This window comes from Amblyraja radiata, chromosome 28, assembly GCF_010909765.2.
Source record: "Amblyraja radiata isolate CabotCenter1 chromosome 28, sAmbRad1.1.pri, whole genome shotgun sequence".
Taxonomy (NCBI): Eukaryota; Metazoa; Chordata; class Chondrichthyes; order Rajiformes; family Rajidae; genus Amblyraja; species Amblyraja radiata.
The window spans coordinates 17581188-17609160 of NC_045983.1; the positions used below are offsets into that span (position 1 = coordinate 17581188).

The 27973-nt window shown below is 39.6% G+C and overlaps 1 protein-coding gene across 3 annotated transcripts in view; it reads left to right on the forward strand.

Annotated features, from left to right (window-relative positions):
• Positions 1-9: 9 nt before the first annotated feature.
• The window catches only part of rffl (ring finger and FYVE like domain containing E3 ubiquitin protein ligase), a 41715-nt gene continuing 13751 nt past the window's right edge, over positions 10-27973 (forward strand). Inside the window, exons 1-3 of one of the 3 annotated variants that reach the window (XM_033045950.1) lie at positions 10-269; positions 3546-3587; positions 18805-18992. In XM_033045950.1, the coding sequence (XP_032901841.1) occupies positions 18816-18992 (177 nt within the window). In that variant the 5' untranslated portion in view covers positions 10-269; positions 3546-3587; positions 18805-18815. The remainder of the gene's footprint in view (positions 270-3545; positions 3588-18804; positions 18993-27973) is intronic. The other 2 variants (XM_033045948.1, XM_033045949.1) reach the window with 2 other exon arrangements.

Below are 27973 nucleotides of genomic sequence, written 5' to 3' on the forward strand. Positions count from 1 at the left end.
TCGCTCGCGGGGCGGGGCGGGGCGGGGCGCGCGGTGTCGGTTGGAAGCCGAGGCGGAAGGTTGAGCGGGTCACTGGGTGCGGGCTCGTCACTTTCCCCTCCTCCCCCATTGTTTTGGTGCTGCTTCTGTTCTGTGTGTTCTCTTCGCCATCCGCCAGCCCACCACTTCTCTTCCCATTTACAACCATCGCATGTCCAACGTAGTACGGAGCTGCTGATGAAACGAAGTAAGGAAAAGTTTTGGAAAAGGAACACGGGCGAGTCGCGTAGGTAAGGAAGTTGCTGACACCGGTGTGTGTATGTTGGGAATGGTGTACGTTACCACACAAGGAAGCCAAACTGCGCTGGGTCTGCCTCAAACATATTTACCAAATGCCAACCATACTTTTAAACACACATTTCAACTTAATCCACCGACGCCTTCTCCTTACTACAACTTGAATTATTTGTTAACCTGTTGTGCGTTTTGTTTAAATAAACGTATATGATTGGTGTTGACATTTTTGTTACTCTTCCGGTACAGAATAATAGTGTTCAGTGATATCTGATTTCTTGAATATCTAGTGAACCGTAGCTGGAAGTATGTAGGAAAATATGATTGTTACAAAAATGCTGAAGGGTAGTAGCTGCCAGTATAGTTAAAGGTGTACAGCTGAAGGACAAACCCCTTAAGGATTTTTGGAACAATCATATTCTCCTGTATAGTTCTAACTATGGTTGGCAGTAAATGCTAATTGACCATGGGTGTTTTACAAACTACAAATGTGAAAGATTTCATTTTGTCTGGTTTAGTTACACTGTGAAGCCTGAGGAAAGTAGTCTATATATTGAATGCTAATGGATTTTAACAACAAGTTTTACCTTCTGCATGTGTGTTTAAAATTTGTAACATAAAGTAGGCATAGTGAAAATATTGTATAATGTTTCTGATGCAAGAGTTCTTGTTTATTGATTTGACCAGTTTTCATTTTGAAGTTGTTTTGGATGTTTTGTCACGTTTATTTCAACTAACAGTTGTTACAATGGGTGGTTTATTTTTGCAGTTCAATGTCTATAAATACAATAACATCACCAGGGGAATGTAACAATGAGATGGCCTGTTACATAAACAAGATTTTGTGGATCTTGTATTTGCCTTAATCAATGCTTCAGTCCATAGGTAGATACATTGATTTACTCCAAGATAAGGCCAAGAAACAAATTAAATTGCTTCATTCTAAAAATCTTATATTTATTTCATTTTCATTAAAAAAAACATTGCACTGATCGTTCTAACTGGTCACATCAAAATGCATTATTCTCTTGTGCTCCCTTTTAAGCTAATACCCAAGTAAGGTTGGTTTCTTCCTCTTTCCCTTACCTGGCATCCTTTCTTGGAATTGATTGGAAAGAGTGTTTCATATTTCCTCTGTCCTTTTTGTTCATAAGGAATAGCAAGGTAGTCTGTGTTTTTGCCTGTAAACAGTGGACTATGTATGGAATTGCCTGTTTCATATCTGCTTTGAAATAAATTAATGGCAAATAGTTCTATACTCTAGATCTGAATGTTTTTTTCCCAAAATACCCGTGTTAATTTCAGGTCCATGGATATGGCCGGTTTGGAGGGATATGGGCCAAACGCAGGCAGATGGGACTAGTGTAGCTGGGACATGTTGGCTGGTGTGTGCAAGTGGGCCAAAGGGCCTATTTTCATGCTGTATGACTCTAATTTTGTGATCGTTTGTTAGTGTTTCCTTTTCAACTGGTGAAGGTCAACTTATTTTCTTTGGATCTTGCTATCTTTGCTTTAATCTTTGAAGTAGTATGGTACATGGTTGAATCTTGATTACTGTTTTGACAGAGGCAGTGGCAGAAATATTGTAATTGGTGTCCAGTGGAAGTTTTCATTTATTGGTTTATTTTTAAGTGCCACTTACTATTTTGGCTGGTGACCAGGCGAAGTTTTCTTGATTTTTTTTTTTTGGACACATGTGGATATTATGATGTTCCTGACCTTCAAATTAATGCCTGTAAACTCACATGTCGGGTGGCATGTACATTAGGAAAAATATAAATGTTCGGGAGATCGTGGAAGATAGAAAAGTGGTGAATTGAGTCTTGGGACTCAATGGAAAATGGGATGGGTAGCAGAAGTCCGCAAAAAGATGTGGTTTGCTCCCAATTGCTTCTAATGAAGCATTTGCCAAAACAAAGAACACTGCGAGCAAGGAGGAAGCTTGTAGGGAAGACAAAGTTTGCAAGAATAGCAATTGTATTCACATACAGTGTAATCCATTTTTAAAATAAAATGCTATGGCAGTCAGTGCAATTTTATAGACACACAAGTTGTGAATAACTTTATAACAGTATTTATGGTAAACACCTATGATTTTGAAGGATTCATTCAGTTACAATAAATCTGAAGTTTCTGTCAGGTTTTGAAAATCTCTATTATTCATCTACTAGTCTCTAACCATTTCCATGTGAATATGCACCCAATATTTTCCACTCCTCTGACAGTTAATGGACTTCCGCCTCTTGCCGTATCATTTTCAGCTGTGTATCTGCTGTAGTTCTCCATGTTAAATCTTTATTTCTCTAGGTATCAATATGTAACCATCTGTCTTTCCATGTCTATGAATACATTGTGTCTTAACAATGAACTAATAGCACCTATGTGAATACAATTGCTATTCTTGCAAACTTTGTCCTCCCTACAAACTTCCTCCTTGTTTGCAGTGTTCTTTGTTTTTGGCCAATGCATTTTCATTAACATTTAAACTGCCAACAGAGGGTCCTGAAACAAAATCTCGCCGACCCATGTTATCCAGAGATGCTGCCTGACCCAATGGGTTACACCAGCACTGTTTTTAAAAAAAAAGTGCAATTTGCTAATTCATTAATTATACCATGTGGTTGCTGATCTTAAAGAAAAAATAATCATGAACTATTTTGTATTAAATTGAAGAATATTTGCATCAGTAAGTACTGGGTACTTTTAAATTTCAAAACTATTTCTAACATTCAGATATTTCAGAAAATTTGAATATTAATTTTGATTAATTTTGCATTCTATGTGCCAACTAGGAAATTGAGCATTCTGTTCTTAACATTTCTGAGCATTTTAAGGTTAAGCCGAAAGCAGGGCATTTAAAAGCTTTAAACTAGATACAAAAACACAAACTGGCTCAAAAGAGAGATTGATTTGAGCAGGGAACGACAGGTTTAAATATGGCCAAAGAGCTTGATGGATTGAAAACAATATGTGACAATTTGAGAGTTTTTTTAAGGAGTCCCCATTCTTGACTTTTTGTTGGACAATGTTCACAGATTTCAGCAACCCCTGACCTTTATTTCAAATGGCAGTGCTTACAATGAATATGACGTGTACATTTTAAAATGAAAATCCAATAATTTGCTTGCAAATATAGTTTGATATGTATGTAGTTTCCATCTGTTTTAGTTGAGAAGCCAGGGTTGTAAAACTGTACTTATCGAGATAAATTGAAATGGATAGTAATAGCATTTTTTTTTATTAAGTAGTGTTATTGTGGTGTGTAATTACAGATCACTCTCCCAAAGGTGAGGTGAAGACTGCTGCCAATTCAGGTGAGTGTGTGCTGCCTGCTCTGGTCCTCGTCAAAGTAGATTAATTGTTGAAGCAGGTAAATGTGTCCAATGCAGCCTTCACATTCTGAGATTATACAGATAATTCTGTGAATATCTCTTGTGTATTCTGTAGCCAGAGCTAGAAGACTAATGCCTCTTCAATTTCAGAAATCTTGAGAATTTTATGAAGGCAGTCAACATGTAGCTACTTTAAATTCCTGAGGGTAATATAATTCCAGGTTAGGGTTTCAAATTAGGATGGCTGAATGAATGCACAACAAAGCATTGTTTGGTTCTATCATATGGTATGGATCTCTTTTATGCATTACATATAAAAGTCTTGTTAAAGCAAGTATGAAAAATGATATGCACTGAATGCCCATGTGTTGAAATACTTCATTATTATATTAGAAAAATCAACTGATCATTCTACAAGTTGTTTTATAAACTTGATCATTCTTAAGCTTGAGTTAATGTTTATTAAATCTTGGACTTGCCACTAATAAAATGGCTTGTTTTGTGCAAACCAGGCTTGAATCTGGACAAACCCAGAAATTAGTGGTAAGAAAATTGCTTACAATTTTCGATCACGTTGAACTGTTTTGTTGGTTCATTTCAAAATGTGTCAATGCAACATTTTTGAAAAATAAACGCTTTATTTGTATCTCAAAGTGCTTACTTTGTAAGTGATCACTTGTGTAGTTCGATGCAGCATCTGATTTGCACATGTATGCGATTTAATGAATTAAGCGATGTTTGTTGAGAAATACATTTTGGGAGAGCGCAAGAGGAATTCCCTACTCTAAACTGTGCCATAGAATTCTTAGCAATTGGCCGGACAGGTAGATCATACCTTGATTTGACTTGATTTAGTAGTGCATTAGAAATTCAAATTGAATTATATGTTTGAATTTGGATTAGAGTATGAACCCACAACCTTCTAACTCTTTAAGTAAGAGCGCTACCATCTGCCCTGACTATGCTTAATTATGGAAGATTTGTGCAATGCCCTTCAGTCATATGACATTGTCCTGAAGTGAAAATATCACCATTCAGTCATGCCTCTTGGTAAACGACATTTTCACTTCAGGACATTGGCCTGACACATGCCAATGGCTCATATCCTAAGCTGTATTGCCTTCAGGATTTATCCATAGCTAAAGTTACATTTAACAGAATGGGAGGCCCATGTCCGAAAGAGGCCAAACGAGACCAAGGAGGCTCTGAATCCCATTCCCATGCCGACCTTTCTGTCCTGGGCCACCTCCATTGCCAGAGTGAGGCCACACACAAACCGGAGGAACAGTATTCGTATTCCCAACAATATGAACATTGAATTCTCCAATTTTAGGTAACTAACACCTGCCCCCTTTATTTTTACTGCCCCTTCTCTCCCCTCTGCCCCACTTGGACACGCACCTCCAGCTTTTTTGTAAGCTGTCATTTGCAGTTCTCTGTTTCTATATTTCTCAAAGGAGCCTAGATCAACGAATGGACTGAATAAGTTCAAGTTGGAGAAATCTGTGACATGGAGCAAACATACTTAATTGGAGAAAAGCTTGTTTCTTTAAAAAAATATATTACCAGCGTCAATTATAATCAAAACTGCCAAACAAAACTGTAATCAAATAATCAGTAGAGATTTCATTTGGATGCATTTGCATGACTGGGATAAATAAGGCAACAAAAAGCGAGAGTTCTCTGGATAAAATGGTGAGGAAAATGAAGCAGACGAAGTGCAAGTATTTGCAAACATACAACTGGTCCACAAGGAAAAAAAAGTAAGATTAAGATAATGCATTATTGCTATTGGGTAGGGTTCCAGGATTGAGATCCAGAGGGGAAATTGGTGATGTGCTAGAGTACCTGCTACAGTCATTGTCCATGGTGCAGTTGAAGTAGCTTGAGAAAGTAACTGTGTTGCATTTTGTATATCGTACACACTGCAGTTAAAGTGGGAGCTTGATGGAGATAATAAATGCTCAGAGTGTTAGCTAGACTGCAAGGAAAGCAGATTATGTTGTACCCGATGAGTTAGAAGTAGGCTGACTTGTAGGACATGAAAGACTTTGAGGCATCAATCACTGCAGGATACCCTCTTTCGAGCCTCTTGTATTCATGGTATTTGTCTGGCGGGTTAATTTAAGTTTCTGATCCTTGGTAGCACCACAGGGTGTGGGCGATGAGGCTGCAGATGTTATTGCATTTATTTTCATGATGGGCAAATAGTGTCTCATTTGTTGGAGATGCTCATTGTCTGCTTATTCTGTGGCCCAGTTGTTAATTGTCTGATACTAGACCATATCGGAATGATGTCTAGATCTTGCAGCATGTGGCCATAAATTAATTTGTTGAGAAGTGATAATGAAATTGAAAGTTATGCAAACATCCCCACATCTGACCTTGTAATGGAAGGAAGATCTTTGAAAGGAGGTTGGGCCCAGAACATTACCGTGAGGAGCTTCTGCAGTGATACCTTAGGACTGAGATGATCTCGCTTTAGCAATCACATGCATTATCCTTTGTACAACGTATGACTTGGATGTTTTTCTCTTTTAGTCCATAAATTTGTTTTTCCAGAGCTCATTGACACCATAGTAGGGTTAATACTGCCTCAAAATCTGGGTTAGTTACCCTCACCTCCCTCCTTTCTGGAATTCAGTTTCTTGGTCCATGTTTAAACCAAGGATGTGATGAAATATTGAACTGCGTGGTCTTGACAAATCCAAACTAAAGATTAGTGAATAAGTACCTCCAAAGTTTACTTTTAAAGAAAAGGTAGCCGAGGCACTGGATGGACTAAAAATCAAAGAAAAGTTTAGGAAAGGCTAGCCATGAAATAAACATCACTATTTCCTAGGTTGCAGATGGAGGGAATTATGAGGGCAGTACCATAATTTTCCAATCTGCTTTAGACAAGTGGTTTGCAGCAAGAAACTTAAATCCAGGCAAAACTCAGTTGGTCAAGAATGCGATAATACAAGAAAGCCACCGTGGATTTGTTCAAAAACAAATTGTGTTGAATTTTTATTGTGGTAACAATAAAATCGGCTTGTACTCGCTAGAATTTAGGAGATTGAGGGGGGATCTTATAGAAACGTACAAAATTCTTAAGGGGTTGGACAGGCTAGATGCAGGAAGATTGTGCCCGATGTTGGGGAAGTCCAGGACAAGCGGTCACAGTTTGAGGATAGAGGGGAAATCCTTTAGGACCGAGATGAGAAATGTTTTTTCACACAGAGAGTGGTGAATCTCTGGAACTCTCTGCCACAGAAGGTAGTTGAGGCCAATTCATTGGCTATATTTAAGAGGGAGTTAGATGTGGCCCTTGTTGCTAAAGGGATCCGGGGGAATGGAGAGAAGGCAGGTACAGGATACTGAGTTGGATGATCAGCCATGATCATATTGAATGGTGGTGCAGGCTCGAAGGGCCGAATGGCCTACTCCTGCACCTATTTTCTATGTTTCTATAACAGTGATTATGAGAGTACTGCAACTGTTATGTGTGTATGGAGTTCAGAACACATTTGTTCAAACAAGCAGTAGTAATGTTAATAAGAAACTGCGAATATGCATCACAGGATGGTGATGGCTGTTGCTTTTTGGACTTCAAAGACATAAAGTGCCCTCTATAATGTTTGGGACAAAGACCCATCATTTGTTTATTTGCCTCTGTAGGCCACAATTTAAGATTTGTAATAGAACAAAATCACATGTGGTTAAAGTGCACATGAAGGGGAAATCCTGCTTGACTAATCTTCTGGAATTTTTTTGAGATGTGACAAGTAAAATGGATGAAGGAGAGCCAGTAGATGTAGTGTATCTGGTCTTTCGGAAAGCCTTTGATAAGGTCCCATACAGGAGATTAGTGGACAAAATTAGAGCACATGGTATTGGGGGTAGGATATTGACATGGATAGAGAATTGGTTGGCAGACAGGAAACAGAGTATGAATAAACGGGTCCCTGTCAGAACGGCAGGCAGTGGCGAGTGGAGTGCCGCAAGGCTCGGTGCTGGGGCCGCAACTATTTACAATATAAATGATTTAGATGATGGAATTAGAAGTAACACTAGCCAGATTTGCAGATGACACAAAGCTGGGTGGCAGTGTGAACTGCGAAGAGGATGCTAGGAGGTTGCAGGGCGAGTTGGACAGGTTAAGTGAGTGGGCAGATGCAGTATAATGTAGATAAATGTGAGGTTATCCACTTTGGAGGCAAGAACATGGAGGCAGATTATTATCTCAGTGGTGTCAGATTAGGAAAAGGGGAAATGCAACGAGACCTGACTGTCCTTGTACACCAGTCACTGAAAGTAAATATGCAGGCACAGCAGGCAGTGAAGAAACCTAATGGCATGATGGCCTTCATAACAAGAGGATTTAAGTATTGGAGTAACGAGGTCCTTCTGCAGTTGTACAGGGCCCTGGTGAGACCACATCTGGAGTATTGTGTGCAGTTTTGGTCTCCTAATTTGAGGAAGGACATCCTTGCTATTGAGGCAGTGCAGCGTAGGTTCACAAGGTTAATCCCCGGGATGGCAGGGGTGTCATATGAGAAAAGATTTTAGAAGTATGAGAAGTACTTATACTAACGTATAATAAAAAAATAAAAAAATAAAATAAAAATTTATTATTATTATTAACGTATAAAAATATAAAAGGACTGGACAAGCTAGATGCAGGAAAAATGTTCCCAATGTTGGGGGAGTCTAGAACCAGGGGGCCACAGTCTAAGAATAAAGGCCATTTGTAGGCCATTTAAAACTGAGATGAGAAAAAACCTTGTCATCCAGAGAGTTGTGAATTTGTGGAATTCTCTGCCATTGAAGGCAGTAGAGGGCAATTCACTGGATTAATTTAAAAGAGTTAGATAGAGCTCTAGGGGCTAGTGGGAATCAAGGGATATGGGGAGAAGGCAGGCACGGGTTACTTCACATTTTCCTACATTAAATTCCATTTGCGAACTTTTCGCCCACCTACTCAAACACGACTTTTGTGCCAGATTCAAGTTCTTGAATTTTAAACAGCCTTCTCAGTAATCCTGTGCTGTGTTGGTGCACTGAAGATGATGGTGCATCTCATCATCCATCTTCCTGCCATTGCTGAGAGGTAAGGTGCGGTCCATATTTTCCACCATCTAGCCTTGCGCCATCAACGAAGGAGGGACCGTGTTGGAACACGCTGATAGAGGACTTCTCTCATGCAAGTAGTGATGGTAAGGCCCATCCTCTTGAATGCTTCAGTGAAAGAGGCAATGACGACTTGGAGCTCGAAGCTCTGTGAAAATACCTGCATATCTGCGTACAGAACAACAGAGGAGGATGACTGGACGTTGGTGCCTTCCCTCACAGTGGGAAACTTTGATTCCGCTGTGTGGGGATGTTTGTGTTAAAGACTATCGTGTTCTGTGTTTTTTTTTTATTCGTATGGCTGTATGGTGACCACAAATTTCACTGTACCAATTGGTGCATATGACAATAAATGTCTCTTGTCTCTTGGCTTGTCTTCTTACAGCTGCTCAACTCCGAGTGTGGTTGGCCTTGCTTCTGGACTATAGACATCATACGTTGAACAGTTTCCCATTAATTTCTGTCTACTCCAGCGTGAAGTCTGGTTCAGCTGAGGTGCAGCTTGTGATGAAAAAGACTTTCTAAATATTTTATATTTAATCGCAATCATAATGAATTTGGGCCAGTCATTTCCAAGACTCTAATATCCTTTCTTTACAAAGGTTATTAATGCTTCTGTATGTAACAAGTTTTGAAAATTTGCAAATAGTTAACCATTATTAGTCCCTTCGTTTTGTTTCAGCTGCTCTCAGTTGTATTCTCGCCTTGGCCCTCCTTTCAAAACCAGGGTCTCTAATACCATATCATTCTCTTTTATATGCGTGCTCCTCCTTGATAATATGACTTGTTTTTAAACTGCCATTGTGCAGTATGATTGCATATTCAATCTTAAATTGTTGCCTGCTATTGGCAGACTAAAATCTCAATTTGTTGGTCCATTTAATATTCAATTAATATAACTGGTTTTGTTTTCACCCTAAATTGTGTTAAATTGTATGTATGTTAGTGAAGACTTTCTTGCCCTTTAATTACATTTTTGGGTAGCTACCTATTGTAGCGCCTTCAGCATTGAGAATTGATTTCTGGAATCCCCATTCTCCACAAGCATCCTCTATTTCGGCTATTATTGCTGTTTAAATAGAACATTATTTAAATCTTTTTAATGTATCAAAAAACAGAAATCTAAATGATTGATTATAATAAATAAACTGCATTTTTTACTTTGTATTATATCATCATATGGGATTGTGATACTCGTTTGAGATTCAGAAATTTGATGAGTCCTCTGTTAAAAATGTACTTTAATGTGAAAGATCTTTTGGATAATGAAGTGGTGGAATCTGGGTAAGAAATGCTAAGCACTTATTAAGGTTAATTTTAATGCAGCTTTGATCGAATCACCTCCTGAATCTAACCTACATCTCTTGCATAGTATTTAATACGCTTAACACGGATAGCCCATATTTATTATGTCTAAAATACTGCATGTTGAAGATTCAGAGCTAGGTAGAATTCTGTAAATAGGTAAATGATCAAAAAAAGAAAAAAATCTCACTATCCAAATGTTTCCATAAATGTTGTATTATTATTTGGATATTAATTCTTGTTATCACATCCAGGTCTATTGTTGAAGAGATATCTGGGCATTGTAATTATATTAAAATATGTAACATGCTTTAGAACTTCTCAATTGGTTTGGAGATTTACCTTTTTAGTTTTCAATTTGTTTGATACATGCTGTCAACATGATGCATTGTTCTTAGTGATGTATGATCACTAGAGTGATGCATTTATGAACATGTTAACAAGTTGATGCTACGGTAGACGTTGTCTAAGCCCCACACAAATAGAACCCAGGTCGCTGGCGCTGAGAGACAACAGTTCTACGAGCTCTGCTACCAGAAAAATAACTATCAACTGCCATAGTTCAATTATGACTCAGTAACCCTACAGCTCTTGAAGTAAACTTCCAAGTACTTTTTGAACTTGACACGGCTTTCTGCGTCTGCAGCTTGTTAGGAAATGAGTTACATAAATATTGGATGCTCTGGAGCTGCGTCTGCACTACGGAGGCATCCGGAAAGGACCCGGCAGCAATAGTGGAGAGGTCTGTGCGGCGGTCGATGATGGTGCCGACTGACGGACGAGGAAGGACAACGTGGAGTGAGGCTGCCGCTGCCTAGTGAAGGAACGACGGAGGACCCGGCATGTTGGGACTGCCTTGAGGGAGGGGGAAGAGCAATGGAGGACCTGGTGTGGTGGAACTGCCGTGAGTGAGGGGGAGCACAATGGACTGGAGGACCTGGCGTGGGGGGGACTGCCGAGAAGGGGGAAGGGGAGAACAAAGGCGGACCTGGCGCGGATACTGTGTATACTTTGTAACTTTGTCAGCACCCTTATACCTTGGGTATAGGGTGATTTCACGAAAGGTCACTGGAGCGTAGATCCGCACCCACGTGACCGCAAAATTTAACTGGAGTACATGCGTCACTTCCGGTACATGTTAGTGAATGGGAAAACACGCACTTTCACACCCGTTAAAAACATCGGAAACGGCCAGTATTTGAGCTGCAATTTACTGTGCCAGTCGGGGTGACCGTGAGGCACAGCTACCTAAATTTACAGTCCAAAAGAAAGATAGAAACTAAGGTAAATTCAAGAGGGAGCTGAAGGTGCAAAAACAGCGGAAGTGCTTAGCGGACATTTGCCGTGGAGATTTAAAGATCGAAAATATCGGGAATTATCGCGTTTGCTCGCTGCATTTCATCAAAAGTAAGGCATTATTGACGTTTTATCTTTATTTATTTGTTATATGAAAAGTTTTAAAAGTGAAAAATCCATCAGTAAAATTGCAAAATCGCCCATGGTTCTCAGGTGGGTTTTAACATGCAAAATGAAAACGCTTCTGAAGCTCCATTTACCATTTAAATAATCGTAAACTATCAATGCGTTTTGAAATAAATTTTACTCAGATGCAAGCTAAGGAATGGGATAATTGTCAGCTGTTAACTTGCAGAGCTATAGATGCTTGAGCTGCGACCAAATCTGCTTTAATACGCTCTTCTTGTTGCACGTGCATGGCGTTCTTGTGCACATTGTTTATCCTGCTCACAGTGGGTGCCCAATCAGGATTGTTGACATCATTCCATGCTGCAGGCTTGTCTGTTATTAGATGATAAATAAATAAGTAGTTTGGGTGATTGTGCAGGCTTTAAACAAGAAACATTGAGAAATATATTTTGGCAAATAATAAAATGTCCTGATTTTGTCCAACTGACAGCGGACAATTATCCCATTCCTTAGCTTGCATCTGAGTAAAATTTATTTCAAAACGCATTGATAGTTTACGATTATTTAAATGGTAAATGGAGCTTCAGAAGCGTTTTCATTTTGCATGTTAAAACCCACCTGAGAACCATGGGCGATTTTGCAATTTTACTGATGGATTTTTCACTTTTAAAACTTTTCATATAACAAATGAATAAAGATAAAAAGTCAATAATGCCTTACTTTTGATGAAATGCAGCGAGCAAACGCGATAATTCCCGATATTTTCGATCTTTAAATCTCCACGGCAAATGTCCGCTAAGCACTTCCGCTGTTTTTGCACCTTCAGCTCCCTCTTGAATTTACCTTAGTTTCTATCTTTCTTTTGGACTGTAAATTTAGGTAGCTGTGCCTCACGGTCACCCCGACTGGCACAGTAAATTGCAGCTCAAAAACTGGCCGTTTTCGATGTTTTTAACGGGTGTGAAAGTGCGTGTTTTCCCATTCACTAACATGTACCGGAAGTGACGCATGTACTCCAGTTAAATTTTGCGGATCTACGCTCCAGTGACCTTTCGTGAAATCACCCTATACAAGCAAGGAATTTCACTGTGACTTGTCACGTGACAACGTGTTCATTCAGCTACAATCCTGATCTCATGCGAATGATCAGTGTGAAAATAAACCATGGGATTGACTTGAAAACACGAAAAGCAAGTTATTTGGAGAGTGGTTTTATAGAAGTATGCGAGGTAGCAATTGATTTGAAAAGAGCTAATCTGAAATGTTACTAATTAAAATTAAACAGTTAAATGGAGATAAGTGCACAACTGCAAAACAATTAACAGATGTTGGAATTGATACCAGGTGATTTTTAAAACATTTTTTTTTTTCCCCAGTTGGTTCATATGTCAAAAATTGTATGAAATTACTTGATGTATTACTAAAGGAAATGCCAGTTTGATTGCAATGGTGTGATGTACTGGCTTAAATTTGACACATTGCTGCTTATAAAGATTAAATTATAGCAATTAGGTAGACAATTTTTTCAGATTCTGTAATCAAAGTCAACTTCCTAGGTGTAAATATCACTAGTAATTTGCATTAGTTGATGATATGGCTATGAAAGCACACCACTTCTACTGCCTAAGAAAGCTAAGGAAATGTTGCATGTCTCCAATGATTCAACAATATTTACAGATGCACCCGACAAAGCTTCCTATCCTTGATGCTGCCTGTCCCGCTGAGTTACTCCAGCATTGTCTACCTTCAGTTTAAACCAGCATCTTCAGTTCCTTCCTACATAAAGCATCCTATCCGACTGTTTTCGCAGCTTGGTATGGCTACCGTTCTGCTCATGGGCGCAAGAAATTGCAGGGATTTATAAACGCAAGACCATCACACTAACCAGCCTCTACCACCCTTTGCCCCCCGCCCCCCCTCCCCATCAACTCCATGCTGCCTTGAAAAAGCAGCCAATATAATCAATGACCGTTCACTCCTTTGGTGTTTTCACTTCTACCCTCATATAAAAGCTTGAAATCATGCGTCATCAGATTCAAGAACAGCTTCTTCCCCACTGTTATCCTACTTGGACAGACTGCATATGCTGAGGATGAATTCTGATCTTCCAATCTGCCTATTGCACCCCTTGCACTTGTTTTTATCTGCACTTTCTCTGTAGCTGAATTCTGTTTATTTTCACTTTCACAATACCTGATATACCTATCATAGTTTGCCTGGACGGCAAGTAATACAAAACTATGCTGTATCTCAGTATAAGTAACAATAATAAATAAATATAATGTATCTAATCAGTTCACAAAATTATCATACTTTACTGGATTAAAAAAAAATCTTTGCTTTGCTACTCTGAAAAGCACACCTCTTAAATAGGATCTCTGTAGTTGAGAGTTAGTCATTTTGGGAATCCCTTCTCAACATATAACATAAAGGGTTACCTTCCAATGGTTTATTAAAAAATCATAACAGATTATCTACAAATTAAAGCACAGATAACTTGTGTCAGTTTTATTCCTCAGGAGCTTTGTCTTTCTTATTTTGTCTATATATCTTATTTCTATCTCTGTCATGTAATTAATGCCTGCTTAAGTTCTTCTTGCTCTGTTTCCTTCAGCAGCTTCATCTATTAATAAATTCTTCTACTCTGTGTGATTATATTTTTCTTGGCCTGGTAAAGTAAGCCAGGTGTTGTTTGATATCAGAAAGATGATATCAAAAAGGTGATATCATTTGGCTTATTCAATCAAACAGTAAAATGGAAATTAGATTTGTTTTATTCGGTTTTGAACAATTTTGTAGCCAGAAGGATCTATCATCTCTTTTGATATTTCGATCTTCTAAAATAACATGGACCATCCAGATCTTTCAACGGACTATTCTGAAATATCTGTCCAAATACTTACATTTATCTGTTAAACCAAATTTACCTTGGAGAACAAGACTGTATGTACTGCCAATTTACCTTGCATTAAAGATATTGAAATGCAGTTTGTAGGGTGTTTCACCTCAGCAAGTTGAAGCTGATATCAATGAGTTTATAGCTGCCTTCTGGTTGAGGCTGTTCCTTGCATAAAGGAAGATGACTAATAATTATTGAAGGTATTCAGCTCAGTCCAAGGATGATCATCTAATCTGAAGCATCTTCACCTTCTTCATAAAAACATTCACCACAAGGTCACATCTGGGAGATGAAGCACTACCTGCCTGCTTTTAACAGGACCTGGACAACACTCGTGCATTAGTTCATAAAAGTTACCATATGAGTGTCAGCTGTGGTGAGAGCTTCCTTCAATAATCAGCAACATTGCCGTTGCATGGCTTCTTCCATCTATACTTTGAGGGCTTTATTAATCAGAAAGTTAACTGCTTTATGGATATTGTATGTGTATATGTGTGAGATTAGAAACTGGTTATCTTGCAGCTAGTGACTCGTCTTCAGTCTGCCTACAATCTTTCCACCACCTGCAAGGTACAAGTCAGAAATAGTTTAGTTTTTTTTATTGTCACCTGTGCAATAATAAAGTTTATTATTGTCACCAAGGTACAGTGAAAAGCTTTGTCTTGTATTCTATCCTGCACGGAAAAAATTATGGTTGATTACAATCAAGCCATCCACCGTGTACAGATAAAGTATAACGGGTACATATTTAGTGTAAGATGAAAACCGATTGGAAAATAGTTCAAAGGTTTCCAATGATGTGGATGTGGGGAGATCAGGACTGCACTCTAGCTGGTAAAGAGGACGATTTAGTTGCCTGATAACAGCAGCGGCGTAATTGAATATTGTTCACTTGCCTAGATAAGTGTAATCCCAATCGGTTTAAAAACTTGATATCACCCTGAAGCAATTAGACCATTCGCTTCCTTAAATATTCACTCCCTTTCCTACTGGTTGTCTGTGGCTAAAGTGTGAGGATCATCTTCAAGATCAATTGCAGCAGTTTATCATAGCTTCTTCAAAAGCAGCACCCAAAATCACCTTCTTGTGGACAAATATGGATGTATGATACTTTGCCAATAACAATATTCCACAATAGTTGCAATATATTCAATATTCCGTAGCTGAATATAAAAAGACCAGGCTGTTAAATATGCCAAGTCTTAAATAAAAAATCAGCTTGTTATTTCTGCTGGAAATGGAAAATAAATTGCACTTGGTATTAATGGAAACCTTGCATGATCTTTTTGTTTACAGGTCTTTTATGGCCTAGTTGTTGCATCTAGAGTTATTATGTTCTAGCATTGGAACAAATTATGAATTGTTCCAGGTTTACATCTGAATAAGTAGAATTGCAGAGTAAATAGACTTCTATGAAAATGGAGGCATAACATCTTAATGTTGTCTAGATATTCACATGCATTCTCCTGAATTCAGTCATACGAAATGTAATGCCTCTTGGGTACATTTTTATGGCTGTTTTAGTCTTCCTTCTGTGTTTACTAATCAGTACTCGTTTTCCCCCTAGAATTATTACCTGATGTTTATCTTTGTTACTTGTTTTGAATACGTTATGTCACGGTTGGATTTTTTTTTGCATAATAGAAATGTATGCAGCAATCTAGTAAAATAATTTAAAAACTAGAAAATCAAACGTGACATTTCATGTAGAGATATGAAGTTGAAACCCATCTGATTCTAGTTCTTGTGACAAGTACACTATCAAAATAGTTGAATGTATAAAGTGCAGCTTTTTTACATTTAGTACATTACAATTCTACTTGTATGACTGACTTGGCAAATGAAATTCCTCGTATGTTGCAAAACATACTTGGCTAATAAAGTATTATTGTGATTATGGTGGATAATATTAATAATCCAAAAGTGACCTACAATCTCATTTTGTCTGAATTTATTTAATTATGCCTAAAATTAAAATACTGGTGTAACTCAGAGTTATCTGATTATCATGACACAACTGTTTCACTGAATCCTTGCATGGAAGAAAATTGCTGCCCTTTTGTTATACCTTCTTGGTGTGGGTTAAACATGGGCAAATAAATCTGCTGATTGTCCTCTCTATTGATCAATCAAGAAAGATGCTTGGAACTGCAGTTACTGGTTTACAAAGAAAAAGAACAAAGTGCTGTAGTAACTCAGCAGGTCTTGCAGAATCTCTGGGTCATGAATAGCGAGGGTCAGGGTCCTCCTTTAGACTGACACTGATGAAACATTTGTCTTCCTTGATGAACGTTGCTTAGAATGAGCATTTGATAATATGAATACAGAATGTGCTCTTTGACTTCAGTGTATATATAACAAAAAAGGACAGGCACCACCACTATTACCAACCTGGCTATGTCCCAAACAGTAAAGTTGCTAGAATGAATTTGTATCTGAAGATATATACAGCATGAAGGGAAAATCAACTACTTCCCTTCACCAATCAACTTATGTTATATTACAGTTATATTATATTATATTACAGTTTGTAACATGAAGGAATATAGTATAATTTTTCTCCTGTGTTTACGGTTCAACAAAGAATAAAAGAACGAATCCCGAACAATACCAGGTGTAGGTAATGTGCCAACCTGGTGAGGCTACATCAAAGGGCAAATGTATGCTAAGCTGGAGAAAAAACGCACTCCGGCAGTGCTGAGTGATCCCACATCCACTGGATTGGATCAAAGCTCAGCAGTGCTACCACACTCAGTGAATGGATATGTCACCCTCGGATTGAGGAACCTGCGATATGAGTGCAAAAGAAAGGACTGAACCATATACTACCATTTTCAACCAGAAATACTAACTGTTTAATTTACACCAGCATCCTTCTGCAGATCAAATATTTGGTGTTTTTGGCTGAAAATGATACTAGATGGTTCAGTTAATTTAATCACTGTGCTGTCACAAAATGACTGGGTGCAGTAGATGGAGCAAATAAGCCAGACAGCAGCCTGGCTTCAGTGCTAAAGACTTGTATCCCAGAACAATGCTTCTGGCTAAGGCTATTCCATTTCAGCAACAACACTTGCAAACCTAACAAATCTGGGAATCATTGAGATTTGCCTTTCGACAAAAAGTAGTACACTCCAATCCATCCAATTACCTACCCATCATGAGCAGTGAAGGGAACTTGTATCAAACACGTGTCAAAGGGCACCTGATGACCAGCTCCTCGTGTTCCAGTTTGGTTTGGCCGGTACAATTCTTGTCGGTCTAATTTACAATCTTGATCAAACATAGAAATTGCCATTAACATATTTTCAGGACATCCTTAAGTACTTTGTATCAAGTGGAATTATTTTGGGAAAAAAAGATACTAAGTGCTGGAGCTGGTGGGTCAGGCAGTATCTCTGGAGAACATTTGGTTTCAGGACCCTTCAGACTGAACAGTTTTTCAGAATAGTTTTGAAATGTAGTTACTGTTGCAATAACAAGGCAGGCAAATTTTATCCAGCAAGATCCCACAAATATTTGTTAATGACTGATCGTCAGTGTCCCTAAAAGCCGTTTGAATTTGTGCATAGGATATTTGACACTCAATTTATAGAAAGCAAGTCTGACTTTTTATCTGATGACCAAATGTGGGTCAAATATTTGAATTCCAAATATCACATAAAGGTTACTTTGATATCAAGCACCTCCAGTAGAATTGAAATCAAAGGTAAATATTTACAGTGCTCCCTGACAAGAAAGATGTTGATTGTCAGAGGTCAGTCATGCAGCTCTTGCTTAAAGCTGCAAGAATTTCCTACGGCCCACTATTGTAGGCATCTATATTCATGACCTTCCCTTCATTATAAGATCAGAGTGAGAATGTTAGCATGACAGTGTTGAAGGATTCGGAGCTCCTTATGTAATTAAACAATCAGTTGGTTCCTGCAGCAAGATCAGATTTGGGCTAGGAAATGAAAAGTAACATTGATGCCATATGGGTGTCAGAAAAGGAAGTGTCCAATCACTTTCCACTAACATTTTGCTTTGCTGAAATTGCCAAATCTATCTAACTCGGAGCCCAAAATAGTCTTTATAAACCCTCCACTTCCCAATACCCTCCAAGCACCTGCCAAGCCCTCAGCCCTTATTACCTAGAAGGACAAGACAGCAGACAGGTGTGAAATCCTGCTCCAAGTTCTCTCCAAGTCATGCACCACTTTGACTTGGAACCAGATTGACTATTCTGTGACTATCACTGGATCAAAATGTTGGAACTCCCTATACTCAGTTCATCAGCTCTATCTTCACCGTAAGGTTTGAAGAAACTCAAAGGCAGCTCAATTCCATCTTGAGGGCAAATTTGATGGGCAATAAATGCTAACCTTGGTGAAGATACTCAATAACATGAATGATTTTTGAATGTGTGGTTGAATGTATTATGTATATGGAGTAAACGCTCTTCTGTCATTGCTGCAGACGGCACTGCAATGTGGGCCTCCTGCTGCAACTGGTTCTGCGTGGACAACCAAACGATGGATGAACCTGAATACACTCCTAGAAGGCAGGCGTACACTAATGCGGGCTACAATTCTCAGTCACCTCCAGGTGGATTGGAAAACACATGTAGAGCATGCGGTTCTCAGTTTGAAAATGCCTCACGGAAGGTAAGTACATATTGTAAGATGGAGATTAAAATTACATTGAACAGTACTACACAAGAATCGGCCCTCCAGCCCAAAATGTCCACACCTAACATGATGTCAAGTTAAACTGACCTCCTCTGTCTATATGGATCCATATCCCTCCTTTCCCTGCATATCTACTGTGCCCTCCATAATGTTTGGGATAAAGACCCATTATTTATTTATTTGCCTCTGTATTCCACAATTTGAGATTTGTAATAGGCCTGTATAGCAGCCATCTTTAGCTTATGCTTATTTTGGGGGCGTCCCCTTCAGTTTTCTCTTCAGCATTTAAAAGGCTGCTAAATTGGGTTCAGATAGGGTGATTGACTTGGCCATGCAAGAAGTGACCATTTTTTAACTTTGAAAAACTCCTTTGTTGCTTCAGCAGTATGTTTGGGATCATTATCTTGCTGTAGAATGAACCATCGGCCAATGTGTTTTGAGGCATTTGTTTGAACTTGAGCAGATAGGATGTGTCTATACACATCAGAATTCATTATGCTACAACCGTCAGCAGTTGTATCATTAATGAAGATAAGTGAGCCAGTACCTTCAGCAGTCATGCATGCCCAGGCCATAACAACCCCACCATCGTGTTTCACAGATAGAAACATAGAAAATAGGTGCAGGAGTAGGCCGTTCGGCCCTTCGAGCCTGCACCGTCATTCAATATGATAATGGCTGATCATCCAACTCGGTATCCTGTACCTGCCTTCTCTCCATACCCCCTGATCCCTTTAGCCACAATGGCCACATTTAACTCCCTCTTAAATATAGCCAATGAACTGGCCTGAACTACCTTCTGTGGCAGAGAATTCCAGAGATTCACCACTCTCTGTGTGAAAAATGATTTTCTCATCTCGGACATAAAAGATTTCCCCCTTATCCTTAAACTGTGACCCCTTGTTCTGGACTTCCCCAACATTGGGAACAATCTTCCTGCATCTAGCCTGTCCAACCCCTTAAGAATTTTGTAAGTTTCTATAAGATCCCCCCTCAATCTTCTAAATTCTAGCGAGTACAAGCCGAGTCTATCCAGTCTTTCTTCATATGAAAGTCCTGACATCCCAGGAATCCGTCTGGTGAACTTTATCTGTACTCCCTCTATGGCAAGAATGTATTTCCTCAGATTAGGAGACCAAAACTACGCAATACTCCAGGTGTGGTCTCACCAAGACCCTGTACAACTGCAGTAGAACCTCCCTGCTCCTATACTCAAATCCCTTTGCTATGAATGCTAACATACCATTCACTTTCTTCACTGCCTGCTGCACCTGCATGCCTACTTTCAATGACTGGTGTACCATGACACCCAGGTCTCGTTGCATCTCCCTGGTGGTATGCTTTGGATCTTGGGAAGTTCCTTCTCTCCTCCATACTTTGCTCTTGCCATCACTCTGATATAAGTTAATCCTTGTCTCATCTGTCCACAAGACCTTTTTCCAGAACTGTGGTTGCTCTTTTAAGTACTTCTCGGCAAACTGTAATCTGGTCATCCTATTTTTGCGGGTAACCAATGGTTTGCATCTTGCAGTGTATCCTCTGCATTTATGTTCATGAAGTCTTCTGCGGACAGTGGTCATTGACAAATCCACACCTGACGCTTGAAGAGTGTTTCTGATCTGTCGGACAGGTGTTTATGGGATTTTTCTTGATTATAGAGTTGACGACTTGAGTTGATTTGACTTGAATTCTGTCATCAGCTGTGGAGGTCTTCCTTGGCCTGCCAGTCCCTTTGCGATTGGTAAACTCACTAGTGCTCTCTTTCTTAATGATGTTCCAAACAGTTGATTTTGGTAAGCCTAAGGTTTGGCTGATGTCTCTAACAGTTTTATTCTTGTTTCTCAGTCTCATAATGGCTTCTTTGACTTTCATTGGCACAACTTTGGTCCTCATGTTGATAAACAGCAATAAAAGTTTCTAAAGGTGATGGAAAGACTGAGGAAAGACTATGTGCTGAGACCTCTCTTATACCTGCCTTAAGGAGGCATTTAAACACACCTGAGCTATTACAAACACCTGTGAAGCCATGTGTCCCAAACATTATGATGCCCTGAAACAGGGGGGGGGGGGGGGGGGACTATGTATAAAATCACTTCTGTAATTTCTACACGGTGAAACCAAAATGTATAAGAATACCCTTTAATAAAATCTGACAATGTGCACTTTAACCACATGTGATTTTTTCTTTTTCTATTACCAATCTCAAATTATGGCGTACAGAGCCAAATAAATAAATGATGGGTCTTTGTCCCAAACATTATGGAGGGCATTGTATGTGCATATGCAAAAGCCTCTTAATGCCACTAACACCGTGACATTTTCACCCTGGGAGAAATAGGTTCTGGCTGTGTACCCTATCTTTTCCTCTCATCATTTAATATACTTCTATCGGGTTTCCCCTCAGACTCTGACATCCAAGAGAAAACAATCTAAGTTTGTCAAATCTCTCCTTAAAGTTGATCCAGAACTGCACATGATACTCCAAATGCGTCCTCACCAAAGTCCTGTGCCAATATGCGACTTCCTTGACAGATGAAGGGACTTCAATACCCCTAAATTGATTACATTGCCCTACTAGGAAATTGTGTATGAGGCAACAAAGATGAAAACTTACAAATTTTCTCCTCATTTGCATATCTTATCAAGATCGTACTGCTGTAGAGTACAAAGATCCTATAGCGGAGCAAGATGGACTACTCCTACTAAATGCAATGGGCTGACGTGTAGTACGCAACGGAGCGGAACGTGGGCCTTTTTTTCATCATTTCAGTGACCCGACCCGACTCGCAGTGTAATCAACGTTGCGGGGAACAGTTTGTGTTAATAAATTATAATTCTGAAAATGAGGAGAAGAATTTTACCAAAGAACTTTTATTTTTAAGAAGATGTTTCCGTAACCGGCTTCCGTCTCCGCACTAGTTATCTTTGCTCCGCTATGGGATCTTTGGTGCAGAGACGGAAGCCGGTTACGGAAATGGGGCCGAAAATTACCCATGATTCTGCTCATGACCGTACTACGTCTTTTTTGCCGAGTGATCTATCTTGCTTGCTATAGGATATTTAGCAAGTAGAGTCTACTGCTAACACAGGCTTGGTTATCCTGCAGTTTAGTGTTCTCTGTCATGTGGGCTTGCTGAAGCCAAGACTGAATGGTGACCTGAGAAAAGTATACAAGATTGAGAGGAATAGAAAAGATACTCAATATGTTTCTTCTATGGATATCATAAACAAGGGTATATTTTTATGGTAAGACATGAAAGATTTAAAGGGGAACATTGGGGCTTTTTCTCTAAATAAAGGCTGCCATGATGCTTTCATTTACTAAACTAATGGGATGATGCTGAGCATTTTTACTTTGGAGTGCTAACAAATATCAATAACTCGTTTTTATAATTTAAACAGGAACTTGATTCTTTTGAGGAAATACTTTAGCTAGTGTAAAAAATATGTTGTCAATCTTTGTTTAAAATTATACGGTCTATTCATATATCCATTAATTATTTTATCTCTGACACTTTTCATCTGCTTGATCAATTAGTTGTCAAAAAATATTATTTCTTCCCATACTCGTGTAGCTGTACTTAGAAGTAACATGAGGCATTCCATTCTTCTAAATCTTGAGTGAAAACTAGTTACTGGTATCTGTTTAATATGCTGAGTGAAACCACTGAAAACATTTAAGATTAATGTCAAAGCTATTGACCTTTAAGAAAACATTTATACCTCGTGAAATATTTTCAAACACGCCTGTGAATCATGTCTTCTTTCAGTAAAACGTGTCTTATGATCAAACCTGATATTCCACTCTGCAGTTTGGAGTTCGGTTTTAAAAATTCCATTTTAAATTACTTGCGTCATGCTGTTTGTAAGTTCTATTTATAAAATGGTGTCAGTTTGCTTGGGATCATTTATGAGCTATATTGTATGCAGTGTTTAAAAATGTGAGAATATGACATAACCAAAGTTAATGAATCCATTGTGAATCTGTATATTGTAGACAAAGACTGAAAGACGTTTACCTTAAAAGGCTGAGGCTGAACAGAAAATTCCCAGATTCATGTGTCCACCAATATCTTGCTTTGATCAAAATCTAGTGAAGTATTGAGGAGCTGTTGCATTTTTGAAGGTGCCTTCTTTCAGTTGCAACATTAAGTCAAGCACCTCTGAGGTGGACATAAGGGACCTAATTGTATAGAGGAGTTCTGCCTGGTTTCCTGACATATATTTATTACTCAAACAATCCACTAGAGAAAAATGTCACTTTGCTGTTGTGGGATCCTTTTGTGTATGTTGGTTGCCACATTTCATTATTGCAGGAACTCATTAATTAGCTTTAACGTGCATTGGAGTATGTTGAATTTATGAAAGATGCGATATAAATACAAGTCTGAACTCTTTTTCACTACAATGATTTTTCTTTCTCCTTTTCATTTTCTTCACTTTTCATGTTGACTCCATCTATGGCACATACTTATATAATAATGATGGGCTTCCATTCAAATAACCAAGCTCAATATTCTCAGTACCTCAGGACAGGAAAGGGATAACCAAAACTAAAGCATTTACTCCAGATATTCATGCAAGGAAGCATTTCTCCGTGCTTATTAGAATGGTGGCTACCTGGTGCAGAGTTTTAATGTTAACTGGCTAATTCTAATTGTTTACAATGGAATAGTTGTGGGTGGGTATGTTAGAATTACGCATCCAGTACATATACATTAAAACACTATAGTTTGTCACATATCTAAATAAAGGCACCATAATCAAGAATGCCATGTAATTATCTTTAGGTACATTCTTTTCAACATCGCCAGGAAAGATCAAAAAGACAAATCATGCTAAGGACCTATAAGATCAAAGTAATTCTGTATGTAGTTCCCTTTGGGGACCAAAGAGATGTGGGGTCCTAAATGATTATTTCCCACCTGTATTTACCAAGGAGAAAGATATGTAGTTTATTGAGTGCAGGGACACATTGATCGGCCAGAGCATGTCAGTATTAAGAAGGTGAGGTCTTGAAACAAAATATTGGATAAATCCCCCAGGACTAGATGAGATCTATCCAAGAATGGTATGAGGAAAACAATGGAAGGGGCTGGAAACTTGACAGAGATTTTTGCATCTTTATTTGCCACTAAAGATTAGATTAGATTAGATATAATTTATTGCCACACAGCCAGGCTGGTGGAAATTTGGGTTGTCTGCAGCGATACAATAATAAAGAACACACAACCACAATAAAAATGTAACACAAACATCCACCACAGCATTCATCACTGTGGTGGAAGGCACAAAATTTGGCCAGTCTAAAGGACTAAAGACTAAAGGATAACTAACAATATTTTATTTCAAAGAGTAGTTGGGGATAAATAAGCACTATAGGCTAGTGAGCCTTTTGCCACTGGTAAGGAAATTAATGGAGAAAATTCAGAAAGGTAGTAATGTACATTTGGAAAGGTGGGAACTGATAAGGGTGAGTCAACATAGCTTTGTGCTGGTGAAAAGGTTAAATTAGATTAGATTAGATTAGATTAGACTTTATTAATCCCCTTATTCAGGGGAAATTCAGATGTCCTTGCAGCACACTAATAAAAATACAACATAGTATTCATGAAGAAATTCCACACCAAAACATAAAAACATCCCCCCACAGTGATTCCCACTGTGGGGGAAGGCACAAAGTCCAGTCCCCATCCTCTTGTCCACCCAAAGTCGGGCCTATTGAGGCCTCCACAGTCGCCGCCACGGCGCCTGATGTTCTCGCCGGGTGATGGTACTCCGGCGTCGGGAGAACCCCCAGCGGCTTGGGGTGCCAGGAACGGCCGCCTTCCCACCGGAGCCCGCGTCTTCCAAGCCAACAGACCGCGCCAGACGGAGCTCCGCACACTGGCGATCTCGGTGAGAGATCCCAGGCTCCGGGATGTAAAGTTCAACGTCGCAGCTGGCCGTTGCTTTTAAATATATAAAAGACTAGACTAAGTGGGACCCTTTGGGTCCCAGCATCACACAGGAGGGCTGGTCATCCAACGCAATATTCCACCTCTCCACCAATTCTAATATTGGTGGCCAGTTGGGGGGGGGGGGGGTTCTGGAGCGCTGGTATGGGTGTTGTGGGCTGAAGGGACTGGTTTCCAGAGGGCTAGTATGCAAATTGTGCGCCAAATGGATTCTTGGGCTGGCGTCTCAGTCAATCAAGCCTGTTGTGCTGGCAACTCACTCACGGCTGGTGGGCTGGTAGTTGACTCACGGCTAATCCTTGAAATTCTATTTCAAGCAGGGTATAAGGCCACCAAATTCAAGTGCAGTTTCTTACCACTTCTAGCAGGGTGCAAGGCCACCAAATTCAAGTGCAGTTTCATACCATTTGAAGTAGGGTGCAAAGCCACTAAAGACAGCGAGTCGTGACCTCTCCCTTCTCCATCTTGCAGAGACTGAGCCACACCCACATTTCCGGGTTTTATAACCCCTCCCCCCCCCCCCCCCCCCCCCCCCCCCACCGGAAAAGGTGTGGCTTTCATGGAGTGATTGACAGGAGAGAGATTCTCAACATTTAAAAAAAACTAATACTTTTATTTTTTATTGATGGGAAGAATTCTCTGCACCTGCTCAGCGGAGGGGGGACTGAGTAAGATGGCCAAATATCACAGCCGTAAGTGGTAGCGTTTTATCTAAAATCAATACACAGTGCAAACAGGAAGTAAGTGCATTTATAGTAGTGCCTTTTAACTTCAAGCCATTGCACCCAAACCACCATTTGCAGTAAGTAGTGCCTTTCAACTTCAAACCACACCCAAGCCACCATTTGCAGTAAGTAGTGCCTTTCAACTTCAAGCCAAAGCACCCAAGCCACCATTTGCAGTAAGTAGTGCCTGTCAACCTCATGCCACCATTTGCAGTAAGTAGTGCCTTTCGACTTCAAGCCAAAGCTCCCAAGCCACCATTTGCAGTAAGTAGTGCCTTTCAACTTCAAGTCAAAGCTCCCAAGCCACCATTTGCAGTAAGTAGTGCCTTTCAACGCATGCCACCATTTGCAGTAAATGGTGTCTATCAACTTCAAGCCACACCCAAGCCATCATTTGCAGTAAGTGGTGTCTTTCAACTTCAAGCCGCACCCAAGCCACACCCAAGCCATCATTTGCAGTAAGTAGTGCCTTTCAACTTCAAGCCAAAGCAACCAAGCCACCATTTGCAGTAATAGCGCCTTTCAACTTCAAGTCAAAGCTCCCAAGCCACCATTTGCAGTAAGTAGTGCCTTTCAACTTCAAGCCAAAGCAACCAATCCACCATTTGCAGTAAGTAGTGCCTTTCAACGTCATGCCACCATTTGCAGTAAGTGGTGTCTTTCAACTTCAAGCCACACCCAAGCCACCATTTGCAGTAAGTAGTGCCTTTCAACTTCAAGCCAAAGCACCCAAGCCACCATTTGCAGTAAGTACTGCCTGTCAACCTCATGCCACCATTTGCAGTAAGTAGTGCCTTTCAACTTCAAGCCAAAGCTCCCAAGCCACCATTTGCAGTAAGTAGTGCCTTTCAACTTCAAGTCAAAGCTCCCAAGCCACCATTTGCAGTAAGTAGTGCCTTTCAACGCATGCCACCATTTGCAGTAAGTAGTACCTTTCAACTTCAAGCCACAATTTGCAGTAAGTAGTGCAACTTCAAGCCAATGCACCCATGCCCTCCATTTGCAGTAAGTAGTGCCTTTCAACTTCAAGCCACACCGAAGCCATCATTTGCAGGAAGTAGTGCCTTTCAACTTCAAGTCAAAGCTCCCAAGCCACCATTTGCAGTAAGTGGTGTCTTTCCACTTCAAGCCGCATCCAAGCCACACCCAAGCCATCATTTGCAGTAAGTGATGTCTTTCAACTTCAAGCCACACCCAAACCACCATTTGCAGTAAGTAGTGCCTTTCAACTTCAAGCCAAAGCAACCAAGCCACCATTTGCAGTAATAGCGCCTTTCAACTTCAAGTCAAAGCTCCCAAGCCACCATTTGCAGTAAGTAGTGCCTTTCAACTTCATGCCACCATTTGCAGTAAGTGGTGTCTTTCAACTTCAAGCCACACCCAAACCACCATTTGCAGTAAGTAGTGCCTTTCAACTTCATGCCACCATTTGCAGTAAGTGGTGTCTTTCAACTTCAAGCCATTGCACCCAAGCCATCATTTGCAGTAAGTAGTGCCTTTCAACTTCAAGCCACACCCAAGCCATCATTTGCAGTAAGTGGTGTCTTTCAACTTCAAGCCACACCCAAGCCATAATTTGCAGTAAGTAGTGCCTTTCAACAGGTAAAACTGAAATCAAAGACATTATTAAGCAAAGACTTAAGGAAAGATGGCAAAAGCAACGGGAGGAAGAGCGGAAAGGACGGTGGTTCTACAGAGTCCAGAGGAAAGTGGGAGAAATGAGATGTGCAGGAAAAAACAGAAAAGAGGAGACAGTAATTTCAAGAATCAGATTTGGACACACTGGTCTGAACAGTACACTTTTTATAATAGGCAAGCATAATACAGGCAGATGTGAATACTGTGGGCAAGAAGAGACAATAGAGCATGTCATTATACATTGTGAGAGGTATGAGGAAGAAAGAAGACAAATGAGTGAACGATTCAGAAAAGAAAAAGTACAATTTGATTTAATAGGTATTTTACAACAGAATTCATATAAGTGCTATCAAATCCTATTGCTTTTTCTCAGGGTAACCAATTTGTTCGGAAAGATATAGGTTATTAGTATATAAGTCATAATGTTATTTGATCCACACTCCATACCAGTTGGTGGCGGTAATGCACTAAAAAGTTGTTTGCCAACCGCCAAAAAAAAAACTACATAGAAGGAAACATAGAAGGTGCCTTTCAACTTCAAAGCTCCCAAGCCACCATTTGCAGTAAGTGGGGTCTTTCAACTTCAAGCCACACCCAAGCCACCATTTGCAGTAAGTAGTGCCTTTCAACTTCATGC